The sequence below is a fragment of the Acromyrmex echinatior genome, chromosome 11 (genome assembly GCF_024713525.1).
Source record: "Acromyrmex echinatior isolate Ae372 chromosome 11, ASM2471352v2, whole genome shotgun sequence".
NCBI lineage: Eukaryota > Metazoa > Arthropoda > Insecta > Hymenoptera > Formicidae > Acromyrmex > Acromyrmex echinatior.
In genome coordinates this window covers 5,658,227-5,671,068 of record NC_141862.1, presented here as the reverse complement: position 1 = coordinate 5,671,068, position 12,842 = coordinate 5,658,227, and the positions used below count along the sequence as shown (strand labels likewise).

At 35.4% G+C, this 12,842-nt stretch overlaps 1 protein-coding gene across 5 annotated transcripts in view; it reads right to left on the bottom strand.

Annotated features, from left to right (window-relative positions):
* Window positions 1–12,842, bottom strand: part of Dscam2 (Down syndrome cell adhesion molecule 2) — a 154,788-nt gene that overhangs the window by 22,937 nt on the left and 119,009 nt on the right. For 4 of the 5 annotated variants that reach the window (XM_087411585.1, XM_087411583.1, XM_087411582.1 and 1 more), the window contains exons 6-11: window positions 10,350–10,511; window positions 9,427–9,710; window positions 4,826–4,970; window positions 2,452–2,603; window positions 1,289–1,561; window positions 684–968 (exon numbers count right to left, since the gene is read on the bottom strand). In XM_087411585.1, coding sequence (XP_087267711.1) covers window positions 684–968; window positions 1,289–1,561; window positions 2,452–2,603; window positions 4,826–4,970; window positions 9,427–9,710; window positions 10,350–10,511 — 1,301 coding nt within the window. The remainder of the gene's footprint in view (window positions 1–683; window positions 969–1,288; window positions 1,562–2,451; window positions 2,604–4,825; window positions 4,971–9,426; window positions 9,711–10,349; window positions 10,512–12,842) is intronic. The other variant, XM_087411586.1, reaches the window with a different exon arrangement.

Genomic DNA, 12,842 nt, shown 5'->3' with positions numbered 1-12,842 from the left:
ATCCTTTCCAATTAACGTGAGAGCGAGTCTTCATCTTTCCGAAGCTACCGCGTCGTTTCCTTCAAAATACTTAATTATATTTTAATATTTTTAGAGGAATAAAATGATTTTCTTCATATCTATCTGAAACGCTGTGACGAGCACCGCCCGTCACAAAATTCAAGGACGTGGTAAAACGTGAAAGAGATAGTTGAACAAATATAATTGTAAACTGTCTGGACGAAAAAAAAGGAAACGTGCGGTGTCGCTCTCGAGAAGTCGAAGCGCAACTTCTTTAAGAGGACGTGTGGGAGAGGTAGAGGCGGGTATCGTGCATAAGGAAAAGTCACGCTAAGCGTGAGCAATCTTTAATTACAAGTCACCAAGTCTCTACGTTCCTTGGTGACGAGAAGTCGACGAGGTCCCGTCGTGGATTTGCTTGGAAGCGCATCGTCGACGGCTCGAGCTTTAATCTTTGTGTTCGAATGAAGCATTCACAGCGCATTTTGCTGATCAATCCCGCATCCAGAATATATAACAATAGTCGTTGACGATAACGACGACGCAACTTCCACGTGCAGCTTCCATTTTCGAGCCCGGCCGATACGATTCGCACGCACGCAACGGGCACACACACGCACACGCAAAACTCGGGCGGTCAGGCGGTCGTCGGGCAAATTGTAGGGGGCCTAGAGGAGGATTACCATGAACCACAAGCCGCTGCGTGTGCGATACCTCTGCGGCCACGTTACGGGCCACACACGAGTAGTTGCCGTTGTGATCTGGAGATAAACTTTCAATCATCAGTATGCTATTGTACTGGTCCATATTGGTGACAGTGACACGTTCCGACGGCCCCATAGAACGTCCATCCTTGAGCCATGTGATGGACAGCGGCAGATCGCCTCTGGTCACCGAACACGTCAGGGTGGTGCGTTCGCCGAGATGCAGGTCGCGATCTGCCGTGAACGGGCTAATTTTGGGAGGAACTGGAATAATAACAACGAGACAGCTCGTGAGCGCACGTTACGTATATATAGGTGACAATCGGTAACATGGCTCGTGTCTCGGGCCTCCTTCCACGTAATCCTAAAACTTATCTACCACCCCTGATGACAGGGATCATGCTCTGCATGACTTTGTATTTGTTCTTCATTTTCCGATCGATTATAGCCCCTTATTTATTTTTCCACCGTCATGGATCGTCCCTTCATCTTGTCACAGCACTCATCGCCAGGTCGTCATCTTCGATTAAAATGGTCCACCTGCGACAATTCGTTGCCATAGGAAACCGGAAATGAGGCCTTACCGATTACTGCGACGTCTCCGGATCTTCTGGCGCTGTGACCTTGCTTGTTCCTCGCCCAGCAGGTGTATACTCCAGCGTCACCCTTCTTCTGCACACTGCTGATCATCAGGGTGCCGTCCGTGAGTACTTTTTGACGCAGATCGTCTGGTAATTCACGATTAGCTCTCTCCCATTTGATTTCCTCGATCGGATATCCAGCCACCGGACACTTCAAACGGAGAGTCTCGCCGGCGACGGCGGTCACTTTCGGGATTAGGCGTATGTATGGAAGTCCTGGACAGGATATTTCACATTTTTATATATTTTTTATACATTTTTATATATTTTATATATTTTTACATATTTATATATTTTTCTCGATATTTTTAGCTTGATAAGTCTCGAGCTGACGAGAAACTACAATAGGATCGGTAAACATTCGAATAAACTAGAAACATTGTCACTCATTTAATCTTCTATAATAAATAATGAAAATATTATTTTTACATAATGTACTTTTTTAGATATTAAAATTTAACCCTTCGGAGCTAACGTCAAAACCTATAACACAGTTAATGATACAATTATTGGCCATTTTGATTTTCTTTAAAATTAATTAGTGCCTTTAATTAATGTATATTCGTAGTAAATGGGTCTATGAAACCCATTTAATATAAGTTTATTAAAAGGCATTAATTAATTTCAAGGAATCAAAATACTCTTGTATATAAAACATAACTCGTAGAAAAAAAGAATTATAGTATTATTATAGTATAAGTATATTTTAATAAGAATAACATTCAAATTTGCAGATGTAACATAAAGAAATTGAATTTTTTAACATTTTTTTACAAAGAGATTGGTTGATTGAGTCCAATAGATTCACGTCAGTTCCAGAAAATTAAATTTATAACATTTTCGCATTTTAATTAATGTCATATAATAGTTAAATGCTAGTCAAATTGTAATTTTGGCGAAAAGTGTGATTACAGTTTATACAGTGACGATGATTTATGGTCATAAATTAGTGATAAGTCATTAATTATTGATGCGAGTACTCGATATCAAAAAGCGAGAGGCGAGCCACATATCTCTATGGTCAGTTTTGGTGCGGCTACACTGCGTGAAATTAATTACAATTTGTCTCACATTATACACGACGATAATTAACGGAAGGTACGCACCGTAAACATTCAGTCGTGCAGCATGTGTCACCTTTCCCGCGCGATTTTCGGCTGTGCAGGAATATTCACCTCCGTCCTCCACCATTACGTGGCTTATATTGACGTGGGATATAACATCGCCATGCACTGTCACGTATTGACCAATGACGAATCTTGCGCAAAAATCAATAAATTTTGATTTGAAATCAATTTACGAATTAATTCGTTGTGTTCGTTGTGTTCGGTAAATTTGTAAAGAATAATTGAATATTCCGCGTGATATTTAAAAAAAAAAGTCAATACCTTTTTAGCAAACTCAAGCTGTATATATATATATATATAACTCAAGATAAAACATTAAAAAGGCAAAGCAACAAATAATATGCATATAGTATGATGATACCCGAATAAAACAACGTACAGTTGATTGTAATTAGGAATGAAAATCTAAATGATTCGATAGAAGTAGGAGTCATCCTCAGCTTACAATTTAACAGTAAGACTCGTTTTTACAATACATGATTATTCAAAGATTAAAGGTTAAAGGTTAAAGGTTAAAGACTAAAAGGTTACCAAGAAATTGAATAATGAAATTCATTCATTCATGACCTTTAATCTTTAGTAATCACATATTGTGAAAAAGGACAATATGGACCCAGGAAGGTTTTTTATTAGAGAAATATCATCAAAGATATGATAAGTGAATAACGTTAGTGGACATATGATACGCTCCAAATCAACATTTAACACAAAATTTCGAATCATAATATAAAAAATAATTTTGATCACAATAAATATATAAATAATTAGTAAAGGCTGAGCAGTCAACATTAAGTCAAAATTAACAATTCTCCTTTATATTATATAATAACACGTTTGATTTAAAGTAGAGCTGTCAACGAATATCGTCCACGTTTTTCCACTTTTTTAACATGAAATAACGATTACAGAGTAATCATGTTTCTCTATCGCAATAGCATCGCGGGCAATAACATCGCGGAGCCGTGTAATAAAAGCACGATAAAACTGAAGATGGTAAAATGATACGTGGACCTTTCACGAGAAGCGCTTCGCATTTCTATCTGTTATCGGTCTGACGCGGGCTGGACAGCTCTCAAATCGGCGCAATCTCGCGAATCTCGGTGAGTGCACGTGAATCCCTGGCGTTATCGTTGCGCGTTATCGTTTAGAATTTGTCACGTTCCATCTCGATCGGGACGAGAATGAAACTACGGCCACCGGAAACTGCGATAGCGAGCCAAAGGGAATTCGAGCGACGGGGGTGAAAAGCCGATGATAAAATGAGATACGACGAGGTCCGCGAGATGGTGGATCCTTTACGCCGATCTGTCATTAAACTAGACGCCGCCGCTGGGACTTGCGCGTGTCACTCTTTTCGAGGCAGTATACGCCATCCGGGCGATAAATATTCTCGTTTCCGTCGGGATACACGCAGAATTGCCTGTACGCGTACATACACGATCGCGAACGGCACCGTCAGAAATTATAGTTCAATTACGATAGTAGTATGAATGACGTTTGAGACTCCTCGCGCAATTTATAGTCCGTTCATCTTTTTATGTTAGGAACATTAATCTCAATCATTTTAGTTATTTCGAGTTCTATTGACAACATTAATAAATAACGCATTGTATTGTATAATAGGAAATATAAATGTAAATTAAGCTGAGGATGATAAATAAGACTGTGAAATGTTTGTCATAAATAAATTAAAAAAGAATGTATATATAAATGCATGATGTAGATTTAGAAATAGAGGGAACAACCTTTAGTCTGTAGAGTTAAACACTATGATGAAAAATGGATGGTTTTGTTAAAATGTCTAAAAATTTAGCTTGATATAGATTTGAAAATAAATTTATTGAACGATCAAAATAGTAGAACGCTTAAACTATTTGTTAGAATGTCAAAACTTTTTGCAATGCTTGATGAGATTCCTTGTACGTAATTATTTTGACGGTTTAATAAAATTAGTTTCAGATCCGTGTCTAACTAAATTTTGAGATACAGCAAAATCTTTCTTTCAGTGTAAGTAAAAGAATAAATGTGTGTGACGTAAGAGATTTTTTTATAAACTTCTTTGTAGTATGAAAGCTGAAGTAAATAAAAATAGTAACGCGTTATATATAATTCTAATAACTAAAGAAAACGAAAAAATATAATGTATTTGACATTTATAGCTAAAAGATATATATATATATATAAAATTTAATACCACAATTACGTACAAATGACACTTATATTTTTCTTTCTTTCTCTCCACTTTCTGTTTTTAATGAGATCATTAGTCACGCTAGTAAATTAAAAGATATCACCTCCCGAACACGGAATAATAGCAAAAATGTAGGCTTTCAAAGAATTGGGACGAGCTTACCTTCCATTAGTCGGTAAAGGAAAACCGTCCAACGCCCATGATACTTGAGGTGTAGGATTTCCTGCGGCGGAACATTTTAAGGACACGGCGGGTCCTGGCTGGAGAGTCTGCTCGATGAATGAGTATAGGAGCACGGGCGGCGCGTCTGGAACGTTAATGTGTAAGGCGAGCTTAATTACGCGAAGGGAAACAAATTTATGCTGCTAACCGTTACCGTTAATCAAAGTTGCTAGAACACGAAAATACCTGAGAGCGATCGTTTAAAATATATAAAAGGAAAGTGGGAGAACCATATTTCCGTGACGCGGAATTAATGCAAATTCGATATCGTGGATGAACCAATTCCTCGCTCTTGAAAATTGTTACAAAGATATTTGTTTTTTTTGTGTGTTTATTCTTGCTGGTTTAAATTTATACGATTATATTGATTAGGTGTTTTTTAATCAATACGATTAAAAAGTTCTAAAAAAATAAAAAAAAATTTGAAAAAGATCTTATATGACACTTAACAGATAAAATCATCAAATATCAAAGAAAGAAGTCTTCAAATAAAATATTAATGAAAAAATAAATTATAATTTTGTCAAATACATCCGAACAGACCAGCAGAGTGATATCATGCAATTCAAGCTCGACATCAAAAAATAAAAATTCAAGCTAGAAGATTTTATCTTCATATATCTGTATTTATTTCGATGTATTTATTTTGCTACGAATATGTGGACTACTGGTATAATCCAAGCACTGTCACTCGGCAATAAACCGCTATACTTAATGCAGCGTTCGGTTAAACGAAGGAGCGAGCCGGTGAAAAGAAGGCGAGCGAAGGCACAGGATATTCTGATCCTGAAAGCCGCCACGCCCAGTGCGATGGAATACGAGAGACAATGGGCTCGCCGTCATGGAAGCACCATGCAGATATTTCTCTTTTCTTCGTCGATGTTGCTCCAGAGCAACACGAGGAAAACAGAACCTATCGCGCCAAGTCCGAGAGAGAGAAAGAGAGCGGGAGAAGAAGTTTCCGTATGGATTTTCACGAGGGAACACAAGCTCGGAATTGACCGTGTCGATGTTTTCGACTACACCCGTAATTAAAAGCGTCGATTCTGCCATCATTAAAAAAAGCTCCGCTGTCGCGAGAAATAGGATGTGACTTCGCAGCTCTCGAGAAACGAAAAAGGAAGAAGAGTCTCATCGTTCAAATGAATGCCGGAATCCTCATCGTGCTCGCGAATCCATGCACAAATTGATGAATCCCGTCTCGATTCCTCTCAGTGATCATCGCGGCGTACTCGTAATCGCGTCGTCGCGGCTCTTTCACTTCCGGTCGACGAGATAGAATTTTAAGTGACGGTGACGTCGGTATTACAATATCTTGGAGGAAGATTCGCCGCTCAACGGGATCGTCTTTTACCGCTTTTACGTTGATTGTGTCCCGCGAATAATTAATATCCATTGTCATCGCAACGTCTGTCAAAGTGTGCAAGTTCTTAGACAAAATAATGATGAAAGTTTAATAGTAGAAATATCGACACGCGATACATTCATTCGCGTATAATAATTATTATATTCCGATATAGTATTCGAGATAGTTTTTTTTTTGTAACGCGATCAGAATTTTACTGCAATAGAGTATATAATAATTGGATTTATACTTTTATTTTTCTCTGGCATTCGCGACATCGTCGCAGCCATTTCCAGCGAAGCAATATAAAAACGGCAAATTAAAGCACTCGGACGTTAGTCGAATCGGTAAAAACGCGCGTTGCGAGCGCACACAGACGGTTTCGCTTGAAACACGAGGAATTCATTTTGAGTAATTTGGCAGTTCTGTTCGCTCGAGGAAATGACTTTTCTGCCGTCGCTTCTATTCTACTGCGTACCATAGAATTCGCGCATTTGTTCAAAACGCTTGAAATTGTAGCGAGAGGAATTTTATGTATAGTAGCGATACACGATATTCATATCGTGAATTTCATATGCATTACTACTAGTAGTACGAGAGAAAAAAGAAAGAGGAGAAAGAGAGAGACAGAAAGAGAGAGAGAGAGAGAGAGATTTGATAAAAATTAATTTTCCCATCTGACAGTCACAGAGAGAGAGAAGAGAAGAGATTTCCGGATATTAAATCATTAATAATCAATCATCGATATCGATTTTATAATAGCAGCGACATTTTGCGCAAATCACTTCCTTTTCCGGCCGTCAATCGCAAGATGATTGAATCAATAAAACGTTCGCTAATCACAAGAACACTGATAACCAGTCGGCCAATCGTAGGCGTTCTACTACGTCGAGCGAATTTTACGAATGAGAGGTGCTTGAATTTCGCAAAATGTACCTCGTACAAATTTGCGCTCTCTTCGGTCTGGGAAATGACTCGTTTTTTTTTTAACAACCGCTCAAGTTTCGACTGGGCCGCAATGCCAGGCTGCTTTTCTCATCCTCGCGCACGGCAAAATTGCATCGGAGATAGCTTTGCCCCACTCGTTCGCGAAAGCCAGGGTGTCCTTGCCGTTGGCGTTCGCTCGCTCGAATTCTCTTTGACGTAAATTCCGTGCATTACTGACGCTGACGAGCGAGAGACACTAACTTCATTGTTGTTTCAAAGGCCTCTACACCCTGCTGGTCGCCCTACCCTGACACTAACACTCCCAGAACGACTGGTCTAGATATACGGGGTGTGTCCGGTCACGGTGCGGCGCATTAATTATGTATTAACGACAGGTTCTTAAACCTGAATTTATAATAGTTTATAAATACGCGAATACTTTATAAATATTCGCGTCGCTCTCGCCACATTTTTGAAAATTTTCATCGTCGGATATTTGGAAGCAAAATTCGGAATTAAATATCTGCTAAAGCACAATCCATTGGAGGCTAATTAAGTCGCTGACGAAGTTTAATTCATGAAAAGGAAATCTTCTTGATATCTTACATTAAATATTTTGTGTAATTGGAGTTATAAAATTCTAATTACAGAAGAAAAGTACAGGAGAGAAAACTCGACTTCAAATTCATCGATGATCTATTATTAAGATCGATATATCCCGTAAGAGATAGACGAGAGAACGATAAACTCGTTGAGGTGCTGCAAGAACGATGCGAGGATGGGAGTGCACAGCTGCAAAACGAGGTAAAAGCGTTGTAAAAGAAGATTCCTCTCCACTTCAAAGTGATGCCTACCCTTCGACTGGTAGCCCGGCACGCGGCAGCAGCCGCCTCTTTGCCGAGTAATCGAGTTCTGTGTAACTTGATAGGTAGTATAACGCGGGCTGTCGATCGGTGCGCAGTGTCTTCTCTCTCGTTGGGACACCTTTGACAGCGCCTTTCGAGGATGACACGAGAGTGAGAGCAGGAAAGCGAGAGAGCGAGAGAGAGAGAGAGAGAGAGAGAGAGAGAGAGAGAAATAGTGAAAGAGAGGCGAGGGTCAATATCCTGGCGCAAGGAAACCGAGCCACCGTACTAAACGTCTTCGTTATTATATGGGTTATCTCTGAGGATAATACTTATACTCACGATCGAAACATTGTTATTAGTACTTTCCGCGTGAACCGTGAAACGAACGATTGTTACACCGACTTTTAATAGTAAATGTATTTAATCGACGAAATGTCTCTTCTTCGTGCTCGAGTGGAGGGTTGCTCTCCCCCGCGTCACTGGGGTTAAAATTAAACTATCCTTATATCTACATAAAGTTGTTTCTCGCCAAGACGAGCTTGATACTCTTCTATAATGCTTTCAAATTAGTTAAAGCACTTAACCACCCTTCGGTGTTACTTCTGCAGTATAACATAGGTTTATAACACCTGAAATTGATTCTTTTACTTTGCTATGCTAGAATTTTTTTTTTATTAAGAAGAGTGATATATACATTTTCTTGTTTATACCATTATGCGTTTCGATTAAAAAAAAAAAGTTGAAACTTGTTATAATATGTTTATTCTTATGCAATATTTTTATACAATATTTCTGTGATATACATGTGATAAAATGCTATAGAGTGGCATTGAAGGATTAATATGTTTATTTAATTTCAAATGTAACTTAAAAATTCTATTGAATATACTGTTCCACTTCTATTGAATATATTGGTTCCATAAAGCAGTAATTTATAGTAATATCAATCTCTTAAATTAAATAACATTTCGTTATTTTTCACTTCCACGTATGTTAAAATGTAAATTAATCCATTTCTGTGGTTAGTTTCAAAATGAACATATTAACGCACTTAGTAAATATTAAAGAGCCAAATTTAATATATTTTCTTGAGAAATTGTTTAACCCTATTGTTTTAATTAAATTAATTATATATATATATATATATATATATATATATATATATATTGAATAAAAGTAGTAGCGATCTACATAAATAATTAAAAATAATTCAAATTAGGCATAAATTGACATTACATTGAATTTAATTTAGGGTACAGTGTACCTCACAAAAATTTTCCAATTATTTCGTATTTCTATTATTTTCGATGTTTTTCTACTAACACATCATATTTATTCTAAAATTCGAATTTGTAGAATTTTCTCGGGTATATCTGTGATTCGTAACAGGAAGACGGATATCAGAAAAAGTATTTACATACCGCCCAGTTGAAGTTCCGCTGACGCTTGAGCTGTATCGCCTTCCGACCTTCTCACAATGCATTGATACATGCCGCGGTCTTCCCTTCCAATTCCGTTGAGCTTCAGTAATTCCGATTGCCTTCCTGTCCCTGGAAGTTGCCGGCCGTCCTTATACCATGTGATAAAGTGTGGTCCAGCCTGCGGATGCGTGCCGACCTCGCATCTGAACTCGGCGTTGCCACCTAAGTGAACACTGAGCAACGGAGGCGTCACTTCCACGTGAAGAGGCGCCGTCACAATTAACCTACAATTTAAAAATTTGTGTTAAATTCAACACATTTTACGTGTCCCAAAACAGTCAGTCCAAAAACACACAAATATTATGTAAAAATTAACATAAACCATATACACTGACATAATTTATAAGTAAATTGTGGAAATATATTTCTTCATTTCTATAAATTAATATTTATAACGTGTTAAATTAACATTTTATTTGTTTATCTTAAAATTTTTGTTTTACTGTACATATTTTTTTATTATTGTTAATTGTGCATTTACTCATAAATTGTTATATTTTAATACTAAGAAATGTTGGATATCAATTTAATGTAAAATGTTCAAATAACACAAAAAATCATGCTATGTTAACATTCGGATATATGTTACGAAAATCAAATTTTATCATAAAAATTTTGACAAGAGTTAATTTTAATACAAATGCTAAATGTTTTTTATGGTGTAGAGTTGCAACAAGAGGATTAATATTATTTACTGAAAATTGATAAATTTAGCATTACGAAATTATGCGTAATGTAATGATTAAAGTAAAATGACATAATTGAAACGCACTATCCATAAAATGGATAATAAATGGACTTTAGATAATGCAATAAAGTTGGCATTTGAGAAATAATTTATTTGAACTTTTAACTTCCATTACCTGATCTCAGCGCTCGCTTCGCCACCAGGATTAGAAGCGGAGCAGCGATATACACCGCTGTCTTCTAATGTTACTGCTTCGATGGCCAACACAGAACCAAGAAGTCTGGTTCTGGGTCCAGAGAGTACCAACATTGGCTCTGCTCCTGTTTGCGCAAACCATCTGTGAACAAAAATGCTTTCAACTTAGTGACCGTAAACATTATTACTTTTTTTTAGAAATTCACGATCTTAGCTTGTATGTGGAATAAGTTTGTAGGAGGCACTTATATATTATATGAGTAAATTATAAATAAAATTAAAAATATATTGCATTATGTATATTTACTATAATAATATAATTTAATAATTGTCATAAAGAAAAATGATAATGTAAAGAAAAAAACAAATATTTAAAAAAAATATGTTTTTATTCCTTTACAATCAATTATTACGTCAAAATTGCATTTTTGCAGGTTAATATTCGAAAATCTTAATGAAATTCAAAATCAAGACATTCATATTTATTTTTCGTTTTTTGGATTGTGTCGTTGATAAAGCAAATGAACGTTATACTTAATATATACTTAATGCTTTAAAATATAGTAATATAATTAAAAAAAACTTTCTCATTTTTAAGATTGTTAGCAGTCAAGAAAATAAGGAAAACCAATAAAAGTCAGGGAAAAAATGGTCAAGAAAAACTGAGAAAAGTCAAGAAATTGAAGAATTTATTAATCTAAAATAAAATTACTGTAATATCAAGTTCTATATGTTTAAACTTTACTTTTTCAAAAACTATTGAATAGAATTTTTTAATTATTTAAAAAAATAATGTAAATTTTTTATGGACTTTTTAATTTTACAGTAAGCAATATGTAGAAAGCCATTAACAGATAAATTGAAAAAGAAAACTACAAATTATGCAGAGCAAGATTGAAAAAAAGTTATACAGAATATTTATAATGCTTCAGTAATCATATATTTTTAAAACGTGAATGGATTTATTGCGAGAGATATTTCATCTCCGTTTCACTTTATCTCTACATCATTATATGATAAAATACATGTATTATAAAATACATATTGTTGAACATTTCAAAATTATGTTATGTAATTAGTGTTAAAATAAAACATTTCTAATTAAGACGATAATTAGAATTTAGTGTTTTAGAGAGATGATTAAATCTTAATAAATAATGTACAAAATAAAGACAAAATATTTGCCGTTTTTTATAATTTATTAATTTTTGAATGTATAATCAGCCAGTAATCGTATTGTAAGTCATATTATACATTGTATTGGTATTTATATTTTTTAAAATTTATTTTCACAGGTAATTCTTTTATTCTTACGGATAATTCTTTGTATATATTCATGATCTCTCTAAAGAAAAGTGCACTCAATACGATTCTTTATTTTTATTATATACTTTTTTCAAGTTTTAGTCAAGGAAAAGTTAGTCATGCTTTAGCACACAAAATTTATTAGTATTAATCTCTCTTTCTTTCTCTCAAATGGGTTTTTTATCACAATATTATAATTTAATTGTATTTTAAAGATACAATTAAATTATACGGTTTACTACAATTAAATTATATTTAAAAAAGCATTTTTATAAATTATAATATTATATTTTAAAAAATATTTAATAATAATATAAACAAATAAAGTTTTTGTGCAAATGTGCGGACATAGGTACATGTCTGGTCACCCGGACATTTACCTTATTTATGTTCTATTTCATTAACAATTCTGCATTTTGCTAAATGAAAATTATATATTATTGTTTATGTGGATTATAATGCAAATGTATGGAGGCAGATTCAAAAGATTTAAAGTGTCACCTCAAATGTCATTTATATTGTAACACAATTTCTATTGTTATATGTACTCGTCGATCGCACATATAATATTCTATCGCGTTCGCTTGTAACGTTCACCAAGTTCGTTGCATAATCGATTTTCAGCGGAGTTGTTGCAACGCAATGAGTTCAAGTGTTCAATGACAGCATATTGACTGACACAATCTCCAAATAACCTTTCTTGCTCTCCCATTCTCGTTTTCCAACACTTTGCTCGTGCCCCCCTTCTGTCTCTTGCACTCTATCTCGTTGACGAATAATTTTTCATCGAAAAGGCAAAACAGTTGGCGTCGCAAAGAGGTGGCGAGAAAGGGAGGAGTTCAATTTCGTTGGCTTTTCAGATACGTTGACCTAGAAATGACATCCAACAGCGTTTATCCTTAAGATCTTCTCTCTATGTAGTTACTGATAGGTTCTGATCAGACAGAGCACCTCGCAAAGCACGTTCAGGGACGTTCAAGGGTTTTTTCTCATCTTCATTTATAATTCAAAGAAGAATTTCGTTTGATGTTTAATTCGAGATCAGAAATTTAATAATGCTGCGAGAATTTTGTGAAAAATTTTTGTGAGAAATTTGAGAGTTACGTAGGCTGTATGAGAAATTGTCTAATGTTTAAGAGAAAGCTCAACGTATTATTTCTAAAAATAT